At 38.8% G+C, this 22,002-nt stretch overlaps 3 protein-coding genes across 3 annotated transcripts in view; 1 reads left to right on the forward strand and 2 right to left on the reverse strand.

The window, feature by feature from the left end:
• Positions 1–22,002, reverse strand: part of Hs6st (heparan sulfate 6-O-sulfotransferase) — an 88,565-nt gene that overhangs the window by 6,051 nt on the left and 60,512 nt on the right. Inside the window, exons 3-5 of the mRNA XM_036816721.3 lie at positions 3,221–3,523; positions 2,614–3,162; positions 2,372–2,556 (exon numbers count right to left, since the gene is read on the reverse strand). Coding sequence (XP_036672616.2) covers positions 2,372–2,556; positions 2,614–3,162; positions 3,221–3,523 — 1,037 coding nt within the window. The remainder of the gene's footprint in view (positions 1–2,371; positions 2,557–2,613; positions 3,163–3,220; positions 3,524–22,002) is intronic.
• Positions 7,007–7,453, reverse strand: LOC108015965 (uncharacterized). Its single transcript, XM_017082547.4, has 2 exons — positions 7,342–7,453; positions 7,007–7,280 (listed from the first exon to the last, which is right to left on the reverse strand). Exons 1-2 carry the CDS (start codon positions 7,436–7,438, stop codon positions 7,066–7,068), a joined length of 312 nt encoding a protein of 103 aa, XP_016938036.3. The 5' UTR covers positions 7,439–7,453; the 3' UTR covers positions 7,007–7,065.
• On the forward strand, positions 15,361–15,819 carry LOC108015582 (uncharacterized). Its single transcript, XM_017082064.4, has 2 exons — positions 15,361–15,494; positions 15,562–15,819. Exons 1-2 carry the CDS (start codon positions 15,436–15,438, stop codon positions 15,752–15,754), a joined length of 252 nt encoding a protein of 83 aa, XP_016937553.2. The 5' UTR covers positions 15,361–15,435; the 3' UTR covers positions 15,755–15,819.

A 22,002-nucleotide genomic window follows, 5' to 3' on the forward strand; every position in this document is an offset into this window, starting at 1 on the left:
ATTAAGTAAAATACTGTAATTTTAGTCTTTTTAAGACATTTATAAATATTAAATAAATTAGATATTCTATCACCATTATTGATGTACTTCCATTGCTTGAACAAATTTTAGAGAGGAAGTCTTATAAAGTGCATTCCTTATAGTTAATGATTATTATAGCTCTTATTATTTATTATTTTTCCCGCAGTTATTTTAGTTTTTTAATAGTTTTCAAAATCATTCAAAAAAACATTGATGTAATTCACACTTTTTAATAAAAAGATGCCTTTCAAGGGTATTCAGACTTCGTATTAACCGAAATACTATGTATTTCTTCCTGCTTTATTTGGTGGTAGTTCGTGCCACAATTCTTTTTCTACCCCAGCCGTCTTATCTGTGTGTTTGTCAAGACGTCGGACGTCGGCCTGGTATAAGTGAAGAAAATGTTTTCATTTTAGCGCGCGCAAATGTTGCAATTGTAGTCCAAGACAGCACGAGGAGGGTTCAAAAAAATCGTGGTGGGGGTAGGTCCTTGGGCAGGGGTGGTGGAGATACATAGGACGACGGGGTTCCGCATTCCCTGACGTTTGCTCATATATGGGAAATGTGGCGTAGCCGACGAGCAGAGACACACTCGCATCTGTCTGGGCCTCTCCTTCCCCTTGAAGTCTACAAAGTAAATGCGATTGCTTTCGAGGATTGCTCGACTGCGAGTACAAGGATAGGAATAGGACTTGATGGCTGAATGGGCTCTCTATCCGTTAGCTCCAACCCAGCTGGCAGCCAGCATAAGTTGTTAATTTGATACGAAATCCGATGCCCGCATAATTAGAAGGAAATGTGTTGGAAATGGGCGAGTTGCGCCTGCGCGATGAGTTGAATTGAATTGTGGCGCATTGAATTGCGTGGAAAATGGAAATGATTTTCCCTCTGATCACGCCAGGCAGTTGGGCAATCGGCCATCGCTAATCTGGCTAGAGACCCTCATGATATCCTGCTGATCCTGCGGTAGCTGCCTGTGTCTCCTGCTCTTTTCCCCCGCTCTTTCCCTCCGGTGGGATTGTCACAACTGCTCAGCTGGTTGTTTCTTTGACGGCGAACAATAGCCGGAAGATTCTAACAACTGGGAGGTGATAATTCTAGGTTAAAGCAGGCAAGCATGAGATTCTGGGTGGGTCAACCACACACAGCTGTGCCGAAGATTTATATCAAGAAACTATTGGGGGTATCCTATTCGCAGCATAGCAGAAACGTTTCTTATAGATCCTTAAACCAAAAGAAATCTTCCGGATATCAATTAAAGCTAATGCACTCTGAAATATAATTTTTAATAGATCTGGATCCTTAAAAAACTGACATATTTTTGTATTGCCTCTTTTTAATTTCAAAAAACCGTTTAAAATGTATTTTTCTCCATTTTTTTTCGTTGAGACCAAAATGGAGGATCGATAAACTATTGGGGGTATCCTATCCTTAGCATAACATAAGCTTTTCTTATAGAACCTTACACAAAATAAATCTTGCGGATATCAATAACAGATCAATAAAAGACAATGCACTCTGAAAAGGTATATATAATAGATCTGGATCCTTAAAAAACTCTCATATTTGTACATTTCCTGGTAAATAATTTTAAAAAACTATTTTAATATTACTTTTTGTCTCCAAATAAAATTTCTATAAGACCCCTTACATTTAACAGTTTTTAAAAATATTGAAATTTTATACCAAAGACTCATCTTTAGTGGCTCTCCCACAACTCCACTCAAAACAAAATGATAATAAAATGGAAAATGAAAAAGGGTTTTCACAATGAGCTGATCCTTTGATGTCTCGAAACCAAAAGTAATATAAATGATGTTAATGACAATTTCCCTGCGCTGAGACACCTTCTATATAACTTTCCCATGCCTGTCCATGCATAACCAGTGTTCATTGAACGCGCGTAAAAAGTAACGCGATCTAATGATGGTTCCATGGGATCCATTCTCTTTTCCTTCCGCACAATATACCTTTGCCAGGCCCAATGTCAACACAACACAAAGTGACGGCGACAAAGGACTCGTCGACTGGCTTGGCCCCTGATGATCAAAGGGTTCTCGCACCCTCATGGGATACAAAGCGCTACAAAGAACGTGGACCTGAGTCATCGACCTTCGACCAGACGTCCCGATGATGATGATGATGCTATGCAAGGAAGAATCTAGAGAACCGGACCCACTAGACTCGATCGGGTTTACCCGACCAGATAAACTTGCTGTGAACTGTAACTAACAAGGGGCGCAAGGAAAAACATAACTAAAGCCATGTTCTATCGGCACATAAGCCAATTAAGTTAAGTGTTATAAATATCAATACATAGGTGGCGATGAGGTAGAGATCCCGTACTCACCGCTGAAAGAGCAAAGTCTTGGCAAAGGCATACAGCTCGATGTCCAGGCCGTTGAGCTTCTCGATGCGACGCTTCTGGTCGGGTCGAAGATTCTGGACAGCAGTCGCCGAGATGGTGGTATTGTGCTGCTCGAAGGGAATGGCGAAGCGCAGGTTGAAGGTCTCCTCAAATATGTACTGGGACATCTGCAAGGAAAAGAAATTAATATGGTAACCGAAGAATATATCCATTGAAAACCCTACCTTTTGATATTCAGTCAGTCCAAAATAGGCCATGGCGGCCAGATTGCGCTTTGCGCTGGCCAGCATCACCCGATCCCGCTCATGGGCGGGCATCGAGGACTTATTATAGCAGCCGACCAGAGCAAGATCCGCCAGCATGCGGGTCTGCCTGTTGGCTGCCAGATTGGACTCACAACCGGCGAACTGATCGAGGTCCACATCCAGCCAATCCTTGCCCTTGTAGCAGGCGGGCAGCTCGGCGGCGGTGGCCTGGCGACCCAGGCACCAATGCCGCGATCCCTTCCAGGTGGCGCCCCTCCTCACATGCCGGTACTCGGACATGTAGCGGGCAATGGGCTGGCGCAGCAGCGAGATGTAGAAGTACCGCCGCTTGGCCGTCTCGCCCTCGTTCTTGTCCAGCTCCACGTCCACGCAGCTGGTCAGCTCCGTCCAGTCGGCATGGAGACCGCACTTCCAGCCCGTCGAGTAGCGGGAGAAGAGCCAGTTCTCATTGCGATGCGGTCGGAAGCAGTAGCAGCGCTTTCTCTGCCGCTGGCACTCACAGGGGCGCTAGAAAATAAAGTATTGGTTACCAAAGGTCCTTCAAGGTTTACCCTTACCAACTCACCTTCAGGTCGAGATCCCTCACCAGATGGCGGCCAAATGAGGTGCCACCCGTCTTCTGAATGTGCAGGAAGACCATCACATCGTGGCCATCCATGTCGAACTGGAAATCATCGTTCAGCACATCCTCGTAGCTCAGCCCGGCATTGGCGATGATGTTCTGCGGGGCGGAGGACTTGGAGGCCATGGCCGTGATGCCGCCCACATTGTTGCCATTAATGCTGTTGGCCTGATGGAGTGGGAGCTCATTATAGGCGAGGATATCCGAGGATTGCAGTATCACGGCGCGTTTGGATAGGGCGCATACCTGTGGTTAAAGAGCAGGGTGAAACATTAAATATTACAATCCATTGAAAACAAGGGAATATCGACGCGGTGTATACCCATTAAATTAAGCCCTTAATACGCCCCGGGCAAGTCCATTTTTATTCGATTTACTTCTGATCCCCAGAGTGCAAAAATGTTTCACGCCCTATCATCTTTAATTTTTTTGTAATACCGCCAGAGGCCTTAAAGTAAATTTATTGGCTGAAAAATGGTAAAAAAAAAAGAGGTGGAGTGAAGGAGTGTTTACTTTCAGCATTAATTAAATGCACATCAGGATTAAATGCATATTTTTGGTTCGAAACAGGTGGGCTCTCCAGCTACTCGCAACTTCATTTAACGCAGAGTGAAGGCTTGTGAATTTTCCCACTTTTCTTTTCCATTTTTTTTCCTTTGTCGGTAGCACTTTATTTGCTCGACGGAATGTGCACTTTTATTTATGGCACGTACTCAAGGCTTATTAATATCGAACAAGGGCTTATCCCCTTTTCATTGCACTCACAACAATTAAATTGGAAGCGAGCTGTTTGAAGATATTTAATATATATTTGCCGTAATATTTATGGCGGTGGAAAGAATGTGTAACCACACACCATAGAAGGATGTTTAAGGATATTAAATATTTTGTGGCATATTTTGCGGCTGAAGGATCGAGTAAGGGGAGGATTTTTAAGGGATGGTGAGGTCCTAGTTTCCAATCGGATGGAGTGTTTTTACTTATTGGATTTATGGTTGATTGTGCTATAAATATTAATACCAATTTGTGGATAGGTCAACTATAAATTGTACTTATTCCACGCCATCTGTTAAAACCAGTAAAGAAAATATATAGAAACTGATGCAGATTTATTAAACTTTCGCCTTTTCCAACCACAGCTGGTATTACTTTCGTATCTGCATAAATACTAAAACATTTTCAGACAGTATACTACTATTTGCTTCTGAAAACTTTATAATTAGAACAAGTTTTGCGCCAGCAGCCTCTCCTTGTTGTTATCATTATTTGTCAATTTTCTCGACGCCCAGGCCTCAATAAAAGATAAAACCAGACCTCAGCTGTCCACAGCCCTGGGGACCCCACACACATATAGTTCTTGGCAATCAAACTAGACGAAAGTTTCTCGATTAAAATGAGCAACTTTTGTGAAATTCCCTTATCTGACAATTTCCGCTGCTTAGTAGCACCGAAATGAGCAAAACACGCAACAAGAAAATGGAAAAACAAGCGGGGAAAACTCAGCTCATTAAACAATTGGCAGGCGGGCGGAATCGTTGTTGGCCATAAGGAATTAAGAGTTCCATGGGTTTGTTGTCATGGCTTTCTCCTTATCTATAAGTCCTTTCTCCACAGAAAGTGGAGTGAAAGTGGAAGCATGAATGCGTGTAAGCTTGTTTCCATAAAAGTTCACCATTTAAATGGCCAGAAAACCGAGAGAGAGATGAAGAAAAAAGAGGTGTGTTGCCCTGGGGGGCGGAAAGTTTTGAATTTATTGTGGGCCACCACTGTTCGCCATTTCGATTATATGGGGGCAGTGGGAAAGGGACCAGGAAAGGGGTTCCCCAACCTTATCCGGAGCTATCGCCGGAGTCCTGTCCAAGGGCTCTTTACCGTAATCCCCTTTGTGGCTCTTGTTCGATCTGTTTGTTTCTGATATATTGTTGTCCAGTTGTTTAGTGGCTTAAGTCGTTACCCACCACTTGAAGTGGGCTTTTAAAAATAAACATTTCTTATTTCCAAAAAAACACATTAAATTATTTCAGTGAGAAAGAGCAATAAGGCTTAATGACGACCAATAAATTAAAACATAATAAATTTATATGGAGCACGTAAATACGCACAAAATACACTTTGGTGTGGCAAAAAATGAGACGAGAATCTACCACTAATGGGTGATTTAATTTTATTTTCGGTGCTCCGGCGACGAAACTTAAATGGAATTCAACCAAAAAGCCCACAGCGGCCAGCAGAAAAAATATAATAATAATAATAATAACAGTTTTGTGTCTGCCAACGTGTGAGCACTTTGCCTGGGCTTTAATTGCTTTTATGCCTTCCCATTAAAAGGCCCCCCGAAAACCCGTGGTCAGTCTTGTGAAATAATATAATAATAACCATTTTGTGCTAAATTTGTTAGAAATTTATGCGCATTTGAACGGAAACACGTCGGAAGTATTAACATTTAATTCAGCTTAGCGGAAATGCAAAATGTTGTGTGCGCTTTTTTGGTCAATTCCATGGGGCAATCAAAATTGTGAGCCAATAGAAACTTTATAAAATATGCTAAATAATTGATGGGCACGGCATGGCAAAATATTCACTGAGTTTGGTTTCAAAACTGAGTTAATATTGACAAAATAAATCGGAAATGCAGTTTTGCATCTATCTGAAAGGATGTCAATTTAAATAGCCTGGTAAATCCCTAGTTGAAAGATTACAATGTTCTCTTTCGATGTGTAATTTTAAATGTTATTACAATAATACCTTTAATTTACAGAATTTTCTATTTGATTCCCTGGGGACATTCCTGGTATACATAATAACTTTAGAAAGGCAGGCAACAATCACCCAAACAGGTTGACTTCATAAAATGTCCATTACTTTTGGCCTATTTATGAATGTTGGCAATCACTTTTCTACTGATTACATTCATAAAAGTCAACAAAGAAACCATTTAACTTCAGCTTGAACATAACGACAGGCTGCGGCAATAAAAACAAGCTCAAAAATAAAAATGCAGGGCCATAATTTCCATTCATAAAGTAAAGTGCAAGCAAACAAATGTCACATATCAAAAGTATGAGTCGCAGTGAAAAATAAAACGTAATAAGAACGAAAGTAACTGCGGCTAAATTAATATTTATGTGGTAGAGGAAGAAAAATCTGGAAGCACAGATTTAAGATTGTATGCTTTATGAACTGGCGGCAGCCTCAGCTCACAAAAACGAACCAAAACAGAGGAAAAATTTCCTTGAAATGGGGCCAGGACACCGACAGAGTCGTAAATCTGGAGCACCGCAAAAATCAACAATAAAACTTTCGCTGCTAAAAACATAGAATTCCCAAGATACAATTTCGTGTTGTTGTCATAAAATAAAAGAGAGAGCTGAAACCAAGTGGATGAAACAGCAATAGAAACAAGACACAAAGTACAGGGCCATAAAAATCTCGTAGAATGTAAATTGACAAAGACAATAATACTGGATACCATGGCCATCAGCTATAAACTCGGAAAACACTACAATTTACTTTATAACTTATTTAGTGCAAAGCATTTTCAATTAATTTTAACCTAGTAAAAGCTTTGGAATATTTTAAATAACTTGCATAATTTGCTTTCATCTAGAAGTTTATAGAGAAAACACACTGTCAAAAACTCAGAAATACACCTTGTTTTTCTCATAACTTATGCACTACGCCTAAGACAAAATTTTAAGAATTAGCTTGAAATCTACATGTCAATTTTGGTTTTATTACTGGTCACCGATTATTAAGTAATCCCTCTTTAATTTATCCTTAAAAATAATCTATAAAATCGGAACATTCAGCTGTCGCACTGGAATTTTGCACTCGTAGTTAGGAATACATTGATTACTGAGATCATCGCGTATGTATCCAAATTTGCAGCCACATCCTAAGTGGCATATTTTAAAGAAAATGCAGAGTGGTTCATCGACATAGGGATAGGAACATTTAGGCTGTGTACAGGGCATACAGGCGAGCTCCTCGTGTTCCCCACAAGCTGATGGAATAGAAAAAAGAGTTTGCGAACTTGTTTAGGCTCCATTTTTTCGCTCACCCACGACTATTTAAGGGGAAACCTTCAGAGGAACCTCTAAAGGAACCTTTCATCAGCAGAAAAAGTTGCAAAAGCCTCAAAGTTATTTGTCGATCCAACATGTGAGCTCCTGGTTGTGTTTTCAAAACAAAACTAAGGCCAAAGCATTTATAGTCGTTAGGCAAGGTGAATCGTTAGACTAAGACAATTAGCAACGGCTTTAAGGGTGGGTTTAAAAGTTTTCTGTAGGAAAACGTATAGGTTTCTACTAAAAATACTTGGGGAAATAAAAATAATATTAAATATTTTGACTAAGAAATACTTTATTCAGTTTTTTTTACTTTCTTTTGCAAATACCAATTAAACATAATAGAAATAACAATGAATAATTTCTTATATTTTTTCTTTTCTATAGAGATACTTATAAATTTCTGTATCATTCCCTTTCTTTTGCAAATCTAATAATAGCACTGAATAATTGCTTATATATGGAGAAAATTATAAGAACAGGTATAATAAGACGGGAAGTGAATATTATAATAAGAAACCTGACTAAAAATAAAATTTTGTGCTGTCTTTCCCTTTCCCTTGCAAATACAAATTAGTGATAATAAAAACTAATAACGACACTGAATACCTAATTGGTTATTTTTATAGCCAAAAACCGTATACAGACACCATCTGACAGCAATTATTTTCATGTAAGTACGCGCAGAAACCACTTTCGGCTGCATTTAATGGTTTAGACCGTCATTGGTTAGCCTATAAATGCTGAGGGCATCCCCTTTGACGATGGCCGGCCATTCCGATGGTCAACAGGCACTCGGACATACAAATATCCGCAGACAGATATATAAAGTGTACTGCCAACGGGCTATTCAAACTGCCATTCGGGGTAGCAGAGGTAAACAGAACACCTAAAGCCCTTTTGGGATGTAGATAAAGCTTCTCTATGAACTTTAGCGGCATTTGAAAAACGGAAAAGGTGAAAAAAAAGTACTATCCAAACTGGCAAGCCGCACATACACAGGTGATAAATGGGGGTAGAGTTCTGCATTTGATTATCATTTAAACAAATATGCAGCAGAAATTGCGGTGGCGAGTGAAATTTACAATGAAAATTGTGTAGATTGCGCTCATGGCTGGGTTTATGAAGTTTTGGCATGCCAAATACCTGATTGTTTGTTCGAATATGTTTGGTTTTAGGCCAAGTCACGCTATTAGCGGGCAATGTAAATATTTTATGGCCCGCTTTTGAGCGCTGCTCATTTGCTCTTGCCAATTGCTTCCCTGGGGCACGTGTTTGATTTAGTTTCGTTGGGTCTGGGTCTGGGTGGACAATGAACTCAGTAGCTACAGCTCATTGGTATACATTTCAATTAAAGGCTTAGATGCTTCAGCCATGAAAATGGTCTGTCAACGGCCTCGCCACTCAGTTGCCAGGCAATTCGGTTAAAAGCAGGTCTCGTCTATCTTTTGAAGAGCAAAAACCATTGACAATTTGCATAAATAAACCATTTTATATTTTTTGTTCATCCCACCAACTGACCCCTTTTCTTCGTTTTTATGTTCCTTTTTTTCGCCAAGGGTTTTTCTTCAGCTGAACGATTGAGAGGCAGCTAATATTTTTGCCCTTTTTTTGTGGGCCGCCATGGCGCTCAACAACATGTACACTTTGAAAAAAAAGAGGTTTTGGTAAAACAAATTTTATACATAAAAATAAAAATATTATTTATATACATATTTAGTTTTAAAATAAATCAAGGTAGAAAATTTATATACTCCATTGAAAATCTTCAAACTAACTATTATTGTTAAACTTAATACTTTTAAAGTATTTTAAAGTAAAAGAGAAATATTTAAGCTGGTATTTACTATGTTTTTTCATAATAATAAATCAAGGTAGAAAATTTAGATACGATTTTAATCGTATTTACTTTAAGTTCATTCGAATTATTTTATTATCAAAATTTTTTTATATAACAATTATTTTATATCAAAATTAAAAGTCAAAATCTTCAAACTAACTATTATTGATAAACTTAATATTCACATATTCTTTAGGTAACAGAAAAATTTTTTATTTTGTATTTACTAAGTTGTTTCTTTCAGTGCAGCTGGAGGAACAATAATAGCTGTGGAAGCTGCGGCAACAGTAGGACACAGATTGCGATGATGGGGCCACATGGAGCGAAAGAGCATTTTTAGTTTGGCCTTTCCCAGCAGACATGATGTGAGATGTGATGGCGAAGGAAGGCTTGCTATAACTCTGAAGAAGCCATGGCGAATGAAATGAAATATGGACGGGCTTGGATTGGCCATCAAGCGAACAGATCCCTTTCAGTGGGTCTCACTTTTGGGAAGAGCTTGGGGCCCATAATCGCAGGGACTTATAGATTTCCGGCTGGAAAAAAAGGGAAATAAATTGATTCTCTTCGAGAAGCAAGTACTCTCTTATCATGGCTTTCGTTTCCTTTCCCACCTTCTTGGCAAAGTCAAGTCTTCATCCCACTGTGACCACTTTTCAGGATTGAGAAGTTGTTGGCCTTCAAATGTTTGCCATTTCATTTATCAAAGTGTCGTTTTGTCTGGGGTCCTCGAACTTGCCATCTCTGAGACCTGTCACGTATAACTATTTCTGATTTCCGACATTATATCATTGACAGTTGCTTATGTTTTCAATCGCTTTTCTATTACATCTGCGGGCGAGACCTTCCAAAAGAAAAACCAACATGAATAATGGTTGGTCCATTTATTATTTGCCCTTTTTTTTAGTCCGTTTTGTTTTGCCTAAGAGCCCGAAACGTTGAAAGCTAATCTATTTTAAGTGGCTGTAAAGCATTCAAGGATGTGGGGATGTGTATGAGGGCTCCTCTAATGAAATGTAGCATAATATTTTCATTTCGGCCCGAGCATGTGTGCGTATGTGTGGTAAGCGTGTAAATCCCCAAAAATAGCCAAAGACAAGAACAAATCCCAAAAGCATATATAGTACATATATTATATATGTATGTATATGATGATGACGAGGAGTTGGTGGCGGCCAGTGACCATAAATCCGAGTAAAATGTATTTTGACATTTTGCACGCAAAGCGTGTGGCAGAAACTAACTAAGCGTGTGCGGAATTCACACAGTCCTACATGTTCCACACGCCCCCAAAACGAAAGGTCATTCGAATGATGATGGGAAAGGACATCAGGCTGGCTGGCTGGATGGCTGGCTGGCTGACTGGGATTTGCCATGAAGTGTTAACATGCGATAACAGCAACGGCAACGAATAAAACACAATGAAGCGCAACTGATGAGGATGCGGTGAACGGTCATTCGGATTGGGGGACCTTGATGGTGCCTAATGCGAAAGGAAAGACCCAAATCCCACCCGAACCCAGTCCCATAACCAATCCCAAATCCAATCTTAAACCAAAACTGAAACACAGACCGCAAACGAAATCAGTCTTGGACTCGGGGCTGCGAGCGAAGTAAATGAAGTGAAATGGCTTGAAACGGATGATAAGGACGAAATCAATGTCCTTGTTTTTGTATTTATACCTTTCCACCTTGGCATTGAGTTATGAATTTCCAAATAAAAACTAGCGAAATGTAAATGCCACAATAAATAAAATGATATTTACAGGGGGGCTCGCAAAACAACTCTACTTGGAAATAACATTTTGTAGGAGTCTAAAAGTATGCAACAATATATTTTAAGCTTTCCTTTATTCACTGCATACTTTCAGACACCTTTAAAAATATGTAATAACATTTTAAGACTCCTTTAAAAGATATTTTTGGTGAACCAATGATAGGGAAAAATGATGCTAACAAAACAACCATACATAAATATTATAATATTCTAGAAAATGTGCAAACTTTGCAACTTAAAGTAAAGAGAAAAATTATATATAATGGGGGTTTGCAACACAACAGGCAAAGGATTTGGAAATAACATTTTTTTAGGAGTCTAAAAGTATGCAACAATATATTTTAAGCTCAGAAAACGATTTTCTTTTATTCTTCTCATGCTTTTAATAACATGTAATAACATTTTAAGACTCCGTTAAATGATGTTTCTGTTAAGCCAATGATAAAAAAAAATGATGGTAACAAAACAACCATACATAAACATCATATTACCCTAGAAGAGGTGCAAACTTCGCAACTTAAAATAAAGAACTTTATCTCCCCCCGACATGCTTCGTTTTTCGACTACAAAAAACATTTTAATTACCTTTTTTTCCCTGCAACATAAAACAGTGACTTTATTTCGCAAAAAAAAAAATGGGAAGCAAAAGAAAAAACATGTTGAAGCTCCTAACCAGTAAACATTTTTTCACGCTCATAAACTCGGGGGAAAATTGTTTGGGCTTCCGTGGGCGTGGGTGGGTGTGTGACATAATGGAGGTGACTGGCTGGCAGGCTGGAAATGGAAAATGGGAAATGGGAAAAGCGAGGGCCAGGAGGAGCCGGCAGTATCCGTGGGTTCCTTGGCTTCTTGGCCGCACTGTCACGGTCATAAAAATGTGCAAAGTATTTTGTATGGCTCTACCTTCACCCACACACTGGCACAGCTAATAATAAGCGAGGGCATGGAAATGGTTTTAATGCATAGGGCAGCAAGAAAAAAAAAAGAAGAAAAATGCTCATGGAAACAATTTTCTTGTTAAGTGGACTTTTGGACTTTACATTTTACTTGCTGGCGCTGCTGTTCGTTACGGGGCAACAGTTTCACATTTGCTTTTATTGTACTCAAGTTGGCGCGTAAATTTAAATGAAAGACCATTTTTTTCGCCCCTACATTTACTGTCGGGCGGTTGGTTGCATGCTAAGCATTTCAGCGGACCTTGGCCATTTTTCATGTATAGTATTTCCGGTGATGCCGGGTCGGGATTTACATAAAGCTTTAAGCGGAAGTCCACGGAATCATAGGTAATGCCCGGGCATCAAAGGTCTGGGGCTGACAGATAAGGTAAGCTGTCTGTCTGTGGTTTGTCAGTGGAATTTAAATATTAAATTGGAACAGGATAAATGAAAAGAATTCATTTAAGGCAAATAGGATCAACGAAACTGAACAAACAAAAAAAGTAAAATTCTCCGCACGTAACATATAGCTTTGACATTCATGCGACCGCAACCTGTAATCAAATTGTGTTTCTCTTTTTTAATTGACTAATAATATTATTTAATTTTTTTCTCCGCTTTTCTGTCGTCAACATGATGTGCGAAAAAAGTGTTTTTCCAATGAAATTACTCATACGCCCGATGTACAGCATTAAATGCGGATATTTCAAATTGGAACATTTACTGCGCGTTCTGGTGCTGTCATCTTTTTTCCACAATTTTCTGATGACATTTGTTTTGCCAGGACATGAAAAATGGTCAAATGTTTTCCTATAATGCGATTTCCTTAACGTTTTCTTTTATGTGTTTCTGTTTATGTGTGAGTCGCCTGAAAAATGCTGATTGAAATGTCAAAAAAAAAAGAAAGAAAAACATCGGATTTGTCCTTTTTTTCTTTTTCCATCAGCATTTTTTCCTTTTGTTTGTATGCTTTTATTTTATTCCTGTTTCTGGTCCGCTTTGTTTCGTGTTTTCAGCTGATTTGATTTGGCTTTCGGCCATTGTGCTGGCCAACTCGGATTTTGTTGGTAAACGTTCGCACTTTAATCAAAAAGGAAAAGAATGCCCTGGCTAATCTGCTAAGCGTTTTGTGCCCCTTGGGGATTTGTTTTCCCTTGTTGTTATTATTGCCGAGACTTCAGGCGGAAGCACTTAACGTATTGCCCATATGCCAAGGATGGTGTTTCCCAAGGATGACCCCTGCCGGGGGTCCTCATAACCGGACACCAAAATGTAACTTAATTGGGATTTTGTTTGTAATTGAAACTGAAAACTAAACTACACATTGTCTGACCATCAGCTGCACACAGTGTCCAATTATAATTTAATTAAATTGGAAGCACTTTATATGCAACTATTTTCGGCAGTTTGCCGGCCCAACACATTCCATACCGTCTGGCATCTCAAAACTCCACGCCGGAGTCATGTCAGTGGTGGGTCTGGACTCCGGACTACGGACTCCGGACTCCGGTCTCCGGCACACATGCCGGGCACGTTTGCCCGCTTTTGAATATGTGTGCACTCGCTGCGAAATTCTCTCAGATCTACGGGGTTGCTGCACTCGGAGAATACCGTCTATATTGAATACAAGTCACTCTACAAGAAGAATGCTATTATACTTAAGATTCCATTTGTGATAGCCACCTTGAAAATTAAAAACCTTTTCATATATAAAATCTTATTTAGATTGTTTTAAAAAAATTATTTAATTTAAATAACATTAGGTTATGTTGATTTTCTTGCTATATTAATTCTTAGATATTGCCCACATATCATTGCTAACAATAGTAAATCAATTCAATCCTTTTATGATAAGCACATTAAAACTTAGTAAAATATAAGTATATGAAATATATTTGTAATATGTTAAATAGTATCCAGGTACAAAGAATGAAATGTTATTTCTTTCGTTTTCAAAACATTTAACCATTTCGTTGCCGACAGCTTTAAATCGTTCTTGTTAATTTAAAAGAGGATTTGTTGTGCTTAGTAAGTTTTTAAATAATTTAGATTACATCAGTTTTTAATTGCAATATAAATACATTCCTTTATCAACATAGAAAGATCATATATCATTTCTAAAAATATTTTATTTTAATTTCCAACAGCTCTACCATTAAAATTATATTGAAAAGGAGCTTGGATAAAGAATTTATTATTTATAAAACTGCAATAAAGATCATTTCAAATTTCAGATGATCTTTTATTCTGCGTGCACATTGGACTGCTAATTTATTTTTATTCTGCATCACATCTATCATATCTTTGAAATTATATTTTAGAAGCTTGGAGGTAAACAATTTATTTGTTATAGCATTGCAATTTAGATCATTCCGAATTCCAGATAATCCTTTATTCTGCGTGCATAGTTGCCTGTTGCCTGTGGTGGGGCGGCTCCAAAATGTGAAACAATATGCCACAACAATGAAGCGAGTCGTGCAGCAATTCGTGCAACGAGGCGTATGAGTGTTGACTGCCGCACGAGCAGGAGGATAAAATGTGGGTCGTTGGAGTTGAGCTGTTCGCTTGGCTTATTTTGCCATTGCATGCAAGGCCGCACCAAATCATGACGAATGACAGACAACAACCCATTGTCCCAGAAAGTAAACCATCTTCTTCTGACCCCCATTTAAAACTAAACCAAGAGCAACAGTATATGCACCTTGAATGGAAAAGGAAAACTTTACTGGCCAAATAATAAACTGCAGAGGAAACACTACTATCTCACTTGACTTTCTTTATGGACAGCGATACCTTTGGGGGCGTGACTGTCGGGCGAAAGATAAATATTCACATATTTGCTTGCACTAAAATTTGCAAAACGTGCCTGCCATTGTCTACGATTGCATTTGATGTTATTGTTGGGTCTCTTGTTGGTTTTGGCTCAATTGTTTGCCTATTCATACACCACACTCAGATAAACCTACACACAGAAACTATACCCTATAGACTATGTCTTTTCCTGGCCATTATTTGACTTGCTCCCATTTTTCCCTTTGTTTGTTTATTTACCCAATTCCGGACAAGAAAGTAGGAAGACATCACCCTTTTGTTGCTCATAATGTGTTTATTCGTATTGTTTGTATAATAAATTTTACCTTCTTGGCCGGCAAAAAGGGTGGACACAAAAAAAGGTGACTAAATAGGGCTAATACGACTTAAAATTACCCTGTAAGCTGGATATAGGTATGGAAAAAACACAGGGAAAAACTTAAAATCACACTTGGTTGTTTTGCTGGCTTCAGTTTATCCTTCACTTTTGGCCAAAACATGCTGGCAGCCCGAAGGTAAGCTCTAATTCATTTCTATTTCGTTTTGGCTTGGCATTGCATGCAACTTTCGGTTTTTTTTTTCGTAGCTGCCATTCCGACTTCACACTACCTTATCGCACACACTCAACAGCAAAAACTCAGGCGATAACCTCGAGTGGCTCGTAAATAATAGCTGGTGGAAAGCACAAATAACTCCCATTCGCAATCAGTCAGCCCAATACCTACGACATGAACTCGGCTACCATAATAATTGCCATTATCCTGCTCCTGCCAGCCAGCCAGCAAAGGTAACCCTTTATCATATTCAACATATATAGATTCTCACCTTAATAAATTTAATTACATTGCCTGAAGCTCGGATGGTTTGGAACGCAAGGTGCTGTCGTATAATCCCACCTATGAATTTTGGTTTTTCATGCCAACTGGCAGGCCCGACCATGTTTCTAAGAATGTGGAGGAGGCCTATTGGGCTGCCCGAACAAAAGGAGGTGTTTGCTATACAAACGTTTGGTTCTACTGCAAAACTGGCATCAAAATAGAGGAGTAAATTGCTTAAGAGGAGGAAAAATACCATGACATTGGGGATTTGTCACACTTAACGGACCTTGAAAAGCGCAAAAATTAATTAATCATCTGTGTAAAGAATACTTGCCTTAAAGTAACAGCAATCTTTATCAGGCATGTAAAATCTCAAGTTGTAAAAATGTACGTCAATGTGTTATCATGACTACCTAGAGAGGTATACCTAGTGCGTCAGAAAATAACAGCTTAATTTTCTTTGTATCAAGACACAATAACAATTACTTTTTAGTACAATTTTTAACTAAGATGATATTATAGCTTTTGTAAATAGAACATTAAGAAATGGTTGTAAAGATTGTTCAAAATATTATTGTCAAATAAATTAATCAGTATTTTAGTTTCTACATATAAAAGAATTATTTGACGTCAATGAGAAAAAATATTGCATCAAAACGTGTTGAAATGGCAAGTAGCTAAACGACAATTTATCTTTTCTAAATCGTAATCAATATATACTTATTACGATTCTGTTAGAAAGCTGATACCTAAACACAGAAAAGCGGTAGTTTTAGAAATTCTCATCTAACCTGTGGTTATAAATTGAACAATAATCCGAAATCTTTTGGTTAATTAATGTAATAATATTAATTTGTAATGGCAACAGAAACGTGTGTTAAGAATTTCATAACACATATTTTGCAAGATATATAAACGTAGTTTCGTTTTGCTAAGACCTACTATTTTTAACATCATAAAAAGCCTGAAGGGACAGTTTATTTTAGTTTATTATACAGTTTTTCTTGCTTCCAAAATGTAATTTTTACGCATTCTTATCTCAGTTTCCGCAATTTCACTCACTTTCTTTGCTTTTTTTATGTACAATCTGGAGTCGTGTTAAAGCATCCTGGAGAGGAAAATTGAAGTTGCAGTTGGAATGATTATTATTATGTTTACTTTGGCCAATGCTTGGACCAAAACACACAAAATCAGCAGAAGCAGACATTTTATTGCATCGCCGTGGGGCAGAAACTGAAATGTAGTCCTTCTGAAGCGAGGGAACAGTGATTCTGTATTTGTATATTTGCGAGTTTCCCAGGAAACAGTGTGCATTTGTTTTTTTAAGTCCTGATTTTTTGTTGCATCACGCAGAGGAAATGAAATATGAAATAATTTATGAATCAAGGCGATTGCTGGGGCCCAAGGAAGCCGCATCAAAGCAATAGCATTGTGCAGTCAAATTTATGATAAACAACCAGGCAAAACTACGAGTGTATATTATATGTTGCAGGAAGTCAGAAGTGGAAGCGAGTTTGATTGCTCATCCTTTTGGATTGTTTGGTTTTTCCACAGAGACGAGGACTGACTAGCGGAAACTTTTTGCAACAGTAGAATGAAGTGCGTGGAAAATGAGTCATTTGTTGTAGTTGCAGTTGCAGTTGCCTTTTGTACAAAGAGCCAAGTCAAAAGTGAAGACAAGTTTCCGACAATCCCCGAAATCCAGCCAAGAGTTGAGCCAAACAAAACAAAACTGAGAAGTCGGCGAGGAGTCTCAGAAATTTTGAGACTTGAGCATGCTGTTGCTTGTTATGTTTAAATGCATCACTTGTCTCAGTGGATATTAAGCGTGAGTTGTGCGGATTTGAAAGACTTATTCGGATCCCAAAAAGTATGCAACGTTTTCCGACATCACGCATACGCCCTGTCAGCCAAAACTATTTTGCTGCAACTTAATAATGATTTAATAACTATAATTAAACATACAAATTAAACCCTATTAAAAGCGAATTACTTTGGTTTGACTTTTTCAATACCTACATTAATAAACTGAGGCTGGGGCATCATCATCATTGGCAAAGTTTTCCCACAAAACTTGTCATTAAAACTGCGTGGAATTTTCCACAAACCTGTCGCAAAGTTTTTGCAGCCCACCAGAACAAGGGAAAAAATCGAAAAAAATTATAACTTATTTCAAACTAATCAAATTGTCATTCTGGTTTAAAAAAACTTTGGTCCCACAGGGAAAACTAACTGCCAACTAAATGTCTGCAAATCAAAACATATTTTATCAGCAAAAATCGAATATTTCTTGGGGCCATTCGTACTAAAACAAAGTGCCAAATAATCTCTGTTTTTACTTTCTTTTTGTTAGCACATATTGCAGGCAAATTGATATCGTTGCCATGTGCCGTACGGTTGAAATATTTTGCCGGCCAACGTTTTCAATTTATTTCGACAGCTTTTTTTTTTGGTGAACGAAATGACTTTCCGCATATTAAAACAGTTCGTTTTAATGTATTTTACCAGCAATCAATAGCTCTGCCTGTGTGGCCAAAGTGATTTTGTGTTTTTCATTTCAATTCTGACCACATATCATAGACCTTCATTTACCTAAGCTTCGTCGCAGACATTTGCTGATTGTATTTGATATTGGCTTTGCTTTAAATGCATGAGGAAGCTTGTGAGGAAGCAGTATTTTATGTCCGTTTTCTGTTTAGACAACTTGCCTCATAAATATTTATGAGTATTATGATGCAAAAATGCTGCAACATAATCAAAATGCTGAGCGGAGAAGGAAAAGCAAAACGAAGGTAGGGAAAAATACGAGGAAAAATACAACCAAGAAGCAAAGCTCAGTGCAATCAAATCAGTCGTGATGGGTTGGGAAAACCGCCGGGGGTCCATCCCTGCCATCCGCATCCACATCCGCGCCGGGAGTGTGAAAATTATCCACCGCCGACAATAAAAGACAGCCAGCATCCACTCCACAGCATCCGCAGCACCGAGTGCCATGTCATAAAAGCTTCCATGTCTCGCATTTCCTTCTTGGCGCAATCGAACAGGAGCAGTGAGCACAGGTAACCAGGAGCAGGATGAGGATGAGGAGCAGAATGAGGATGAGGAGCAGCATCAGGATGAGGACCAGGTTGGTGGTGGTTACCCACCTCCCAGCTGGTCATCTTCAATGTGACAAATATGCAAAATATACAAAAAAAAAAGAGAATGGCGATGAGCTGGGGGATTGCTTGTGCATTGATGCAGTGAAATTGGATTTTTGAATAACAATTTCTAGGAAATCAGTAAGTGAAATTCAAACCATTCTAGTTTCGATTCCATTTAGCCAAGGATTCTTTAGTAAAAACTTGCAGTTTTGTATTTAAGTGAGACTGCTTCCGTAGATACAAAGTTTAAATTAAACCGAGCTTCAAAGGCTTTCTTAAGTATTTAAGCCAAGTAACAGATTGTAAAATTTAAAGTAATACACAAAAATGCATATCAAAATACGAGTACTATTTAATTGTTACTCTTTTATTAGGAATATGAATATCATTTTATTATTTCTCCTTTATTTCACTTAATACCATCAATTAAAAACTCATTCACACACACTGCAGCATAGTTGCGTACAATTAATTTTAATATTAAAGACACTCTCGAACCACAAAAACTGCGCATACCGAAATTAAAATTTTATCTCTGGCGAAAATAAATCTTCCAACAATGCATTCCGTCTCCGCACCTTTATTTTCAATTGCCAACCATAAAGTTCGTCCCATAAATAGCCGCAAAATGCTGGACAATCCACATATACAGTACGAATGTGTGTTGTGTGCGGGCACAGAAAGATGGTCCTCACGGATATTTATTCCATTACCGGGGAAGTGACTTTTGTTTTCTGTTGCCGCCATTGCTCCTATCCACAATGAGCTATTGCCCTGTGTCCTCCTGCAAACTGGGGGCATGTGGCTCCTTTTCAGGACTCCTTGGTCCTCCTGGTTCCTCCAACGTCCACTGTCCACGGTTACCATTCGTTTTGTGGACGGAAATTTACGATTTACACGTATGCCAAATGCAATGGCAACTGCAAATGGGAATTGGGAGCGCCTGTCGCTGCTTTTCGGCGATAATGGTTTCCAGGATGCGACTGTTTTCCCTGTTCTTGTATTGTTGTTTCTCGGGGGGGATGTGCTGGTAAAAAGATGCAATCGATGGCAAATAGCGTGGAATGCTGTGAGGAGCCTTAAGCTTTAAGTGCACCCCACATGCCGACGTGCCGAGAGCCGGAACAATTATTGCCAGGGCTGACAACAATAAGGCAGATGAGATGGCATTGAAATTCAATTTCATTGTTGTGCAGAAAGTGGTAGAACCCATTCCCCATTCTCCATTCTCCAGTCTTCAGGATGCTTCTCACTGCTGTTTACACAATCAGCAGTGTTTGCATGGCCAATGCATTTCCCTTGTTCGCCTCTCGAAAGGATGAAGCCGGCGTTGTTAGGGGTAACCCCCTGCCTTGGCTGCAGATTTTTGATTTATCGCAACGCACGTTGCACCAGAATTCAAATCGGGCATGTTGCTGCTGTTTCATGTAAATTTCTACTCTGTTTTCCTAGTTTTTTCCCCCTTCTGAGACAAGCAAAACAGCTACAAATTCGGTGCTCTTCTGCAGAAGGACGTATACAAGCAATTAGAAGGGGGTAGGGGATAGTGCTTAATTTAAAACCAAAGTGAGGGAATTCATCCAGGAAATTAGTGAAGCTTGAGTTCTTTGGCAAGGGGTAAACGATAGACAAACAAATTAGAAAACGCTTTTGAATGCATCTTCAGGTTTCAATTTCAGATTTTGGCAAGAATAATTAACTGAGTGTGGGTCGATTTCTCAATGTCATGTTAAGGTTCTAGTAAGTTATCTGTCAGAGAAAGTTTGAATGCATCTTCAGGTTTCAATTTCAGATTTTGGCATGAATAATGTACTGAGTGTGTGTCGATTTCTCAATGTCATGTTAAGGTTCTGGTTAGTTATCTATCAGAGAAAGTTAATATCAGCTTCAATTGTTCTAGAGTTAGCACATTGGGTAAAATTAAATTTTAGATTTATGCAAAAATAACACACTGAGTGCGGACCGATTTCTCAATGTCTTGTTAAGGTTCTAGTTAGTTATCTGTCAGAAAAATTTAACTTGAGCTTGAATTGTTCGTAAAAACCAATACGTTTTCTTAATGCTAATGGTTAATGTTTGTTTCACGAACGACAAATCTTTACAAAGTGTGGCCCGATTTCTCAATGTCATGTTAAGGCTCTAGTTAATTATCTTTAAGACGAAGTTAACTTGAGCTTACATTGTTTGAATTTTTTGAAAGATTAATTCGTTTTCGTTATACTAATGGCTAATGTTAGTTTCATTAAATCACATTTCTTTGCAAAGTCAAAGTTATCAGCCGATTCTGTGATAATTACTTATAAATTTAACTAGAGCTTTGTCTCTAGTTACGAATTTTGTGTCAGATAAATCCTAACCTCACATTTGTTTCTAGCATTTTGCATTTGTGTTTCGAAGACGTGCTCAGAACTCCAATTAACTCAAAAACCATAAACTCGAATGCAAATATCGAATTAATTCACTAAGCATTAGTTAGGAAGAGAAAACCGCAGGATGTGTCAGAAATGGTCAGAGCCGTCCAAGTCTTTGGGGTTTTTGCTTTGATTTTCTGTGTGCCTGACTTTCATTTTCTCCACTGGGGGAACCAATACCTGGTTGTCATTAACAAACCGAAAGGTCTATTTACCATTTAGGTTCAAAATGGCCAGCAATATGTGGGCTGGTAAGAGGAAAGCAGAGATATGGCAAGTGCAAAAGTAGACAGAGAAATGGGAGAGAAGAGCAAACACAACACACTCAGGAATACCAGGAAGATATGCAAATTTTTCCAGCTTTTGTCTACTTGTCTGGGGATATGTTTAGCTCTCTGGCCTCCGAGCAGCAATGTGTGTGTACGTTGTGGGTCCCACTTTTTCCCCCAAAAGCTTTTTCTTGGTTTTTGGCTGATGCCATCAGGTGGACCCTTGGCTGGTGGCTCGTTTGCTGATGCGTATCATGATTGCGGCACTTGTAAACAACCATCGTAGGGGAGCACAGAGGGCCACTGTGACAGCTGATGGACCGCAGAATCAATATGCATTTGAATATGCTGCCGTCGAGGAAGAAGGACCTCCTGGCTGTTGCCGTGGAGACCGCCGACAGACAACACACACAACTTTTCACGCACGTGACCCCACGTCTCAGTTCTCGACATTTATTTCGCCCTTGTGCAACGGCAGGGAAGTTCACAATTGGGAGCCATTTTGAATAAGAAAGTAAACGATATATATTCGTGGCAAGGAAGGGTATGGCAGGTAACCCGGTTGATTGAACCTTGCACTCATTTGGTAAAGGTAATTATTTATTTTTCAGTTTAAAGGTGGCTTTATTTGATTCAACACATTTATAAAATACC

The sequence above is a fragment of the Drosophila suzukii genome, chromosome 3 (assembly GCF_043229965.1).
Source record: "Drosophila suzukii chromosome 3, CBGP_Dsuzu_IsoJpt1.0, whole genome shotgun sequence".
NCBI classification, from domain to species: Eukaryota; Metazoa; Arthropoda; class Insecta; order Diptera; family Drosophilidae; genus Drosophila; species Drosophila suzukii.

Coding starts and splice junctions, on each gene's coding strand:
- LOC108015965 (XM_017082547.4), bottom strand. CDS start 7,438: ATGTTGGATCGACAAATAACTTTGAGGCTTTTGCAACTTTTTCTGCTG. Junction 7,281..7,341: donor AGGTTTCCCCTTAAATAGTC/GTGGGTGAGCGA, acceptor CTATTCCATCAG/CTTGTGGGGAACACGAGGAG.
- LOC108015582 (XM_017082064.4), top strand. CDS start 15,436: ATGAACTCGGCTACCATAATAATTGCCATTATCCTGCTCCTGCCAGCC. Junction 15,495..15,561: donor CTGCCAGCCAGCCAGCAAAG/GTAACCCTTTAT, acceptor CATTGCCTGAAG/CTCGGATGGTTTGGAACGCA.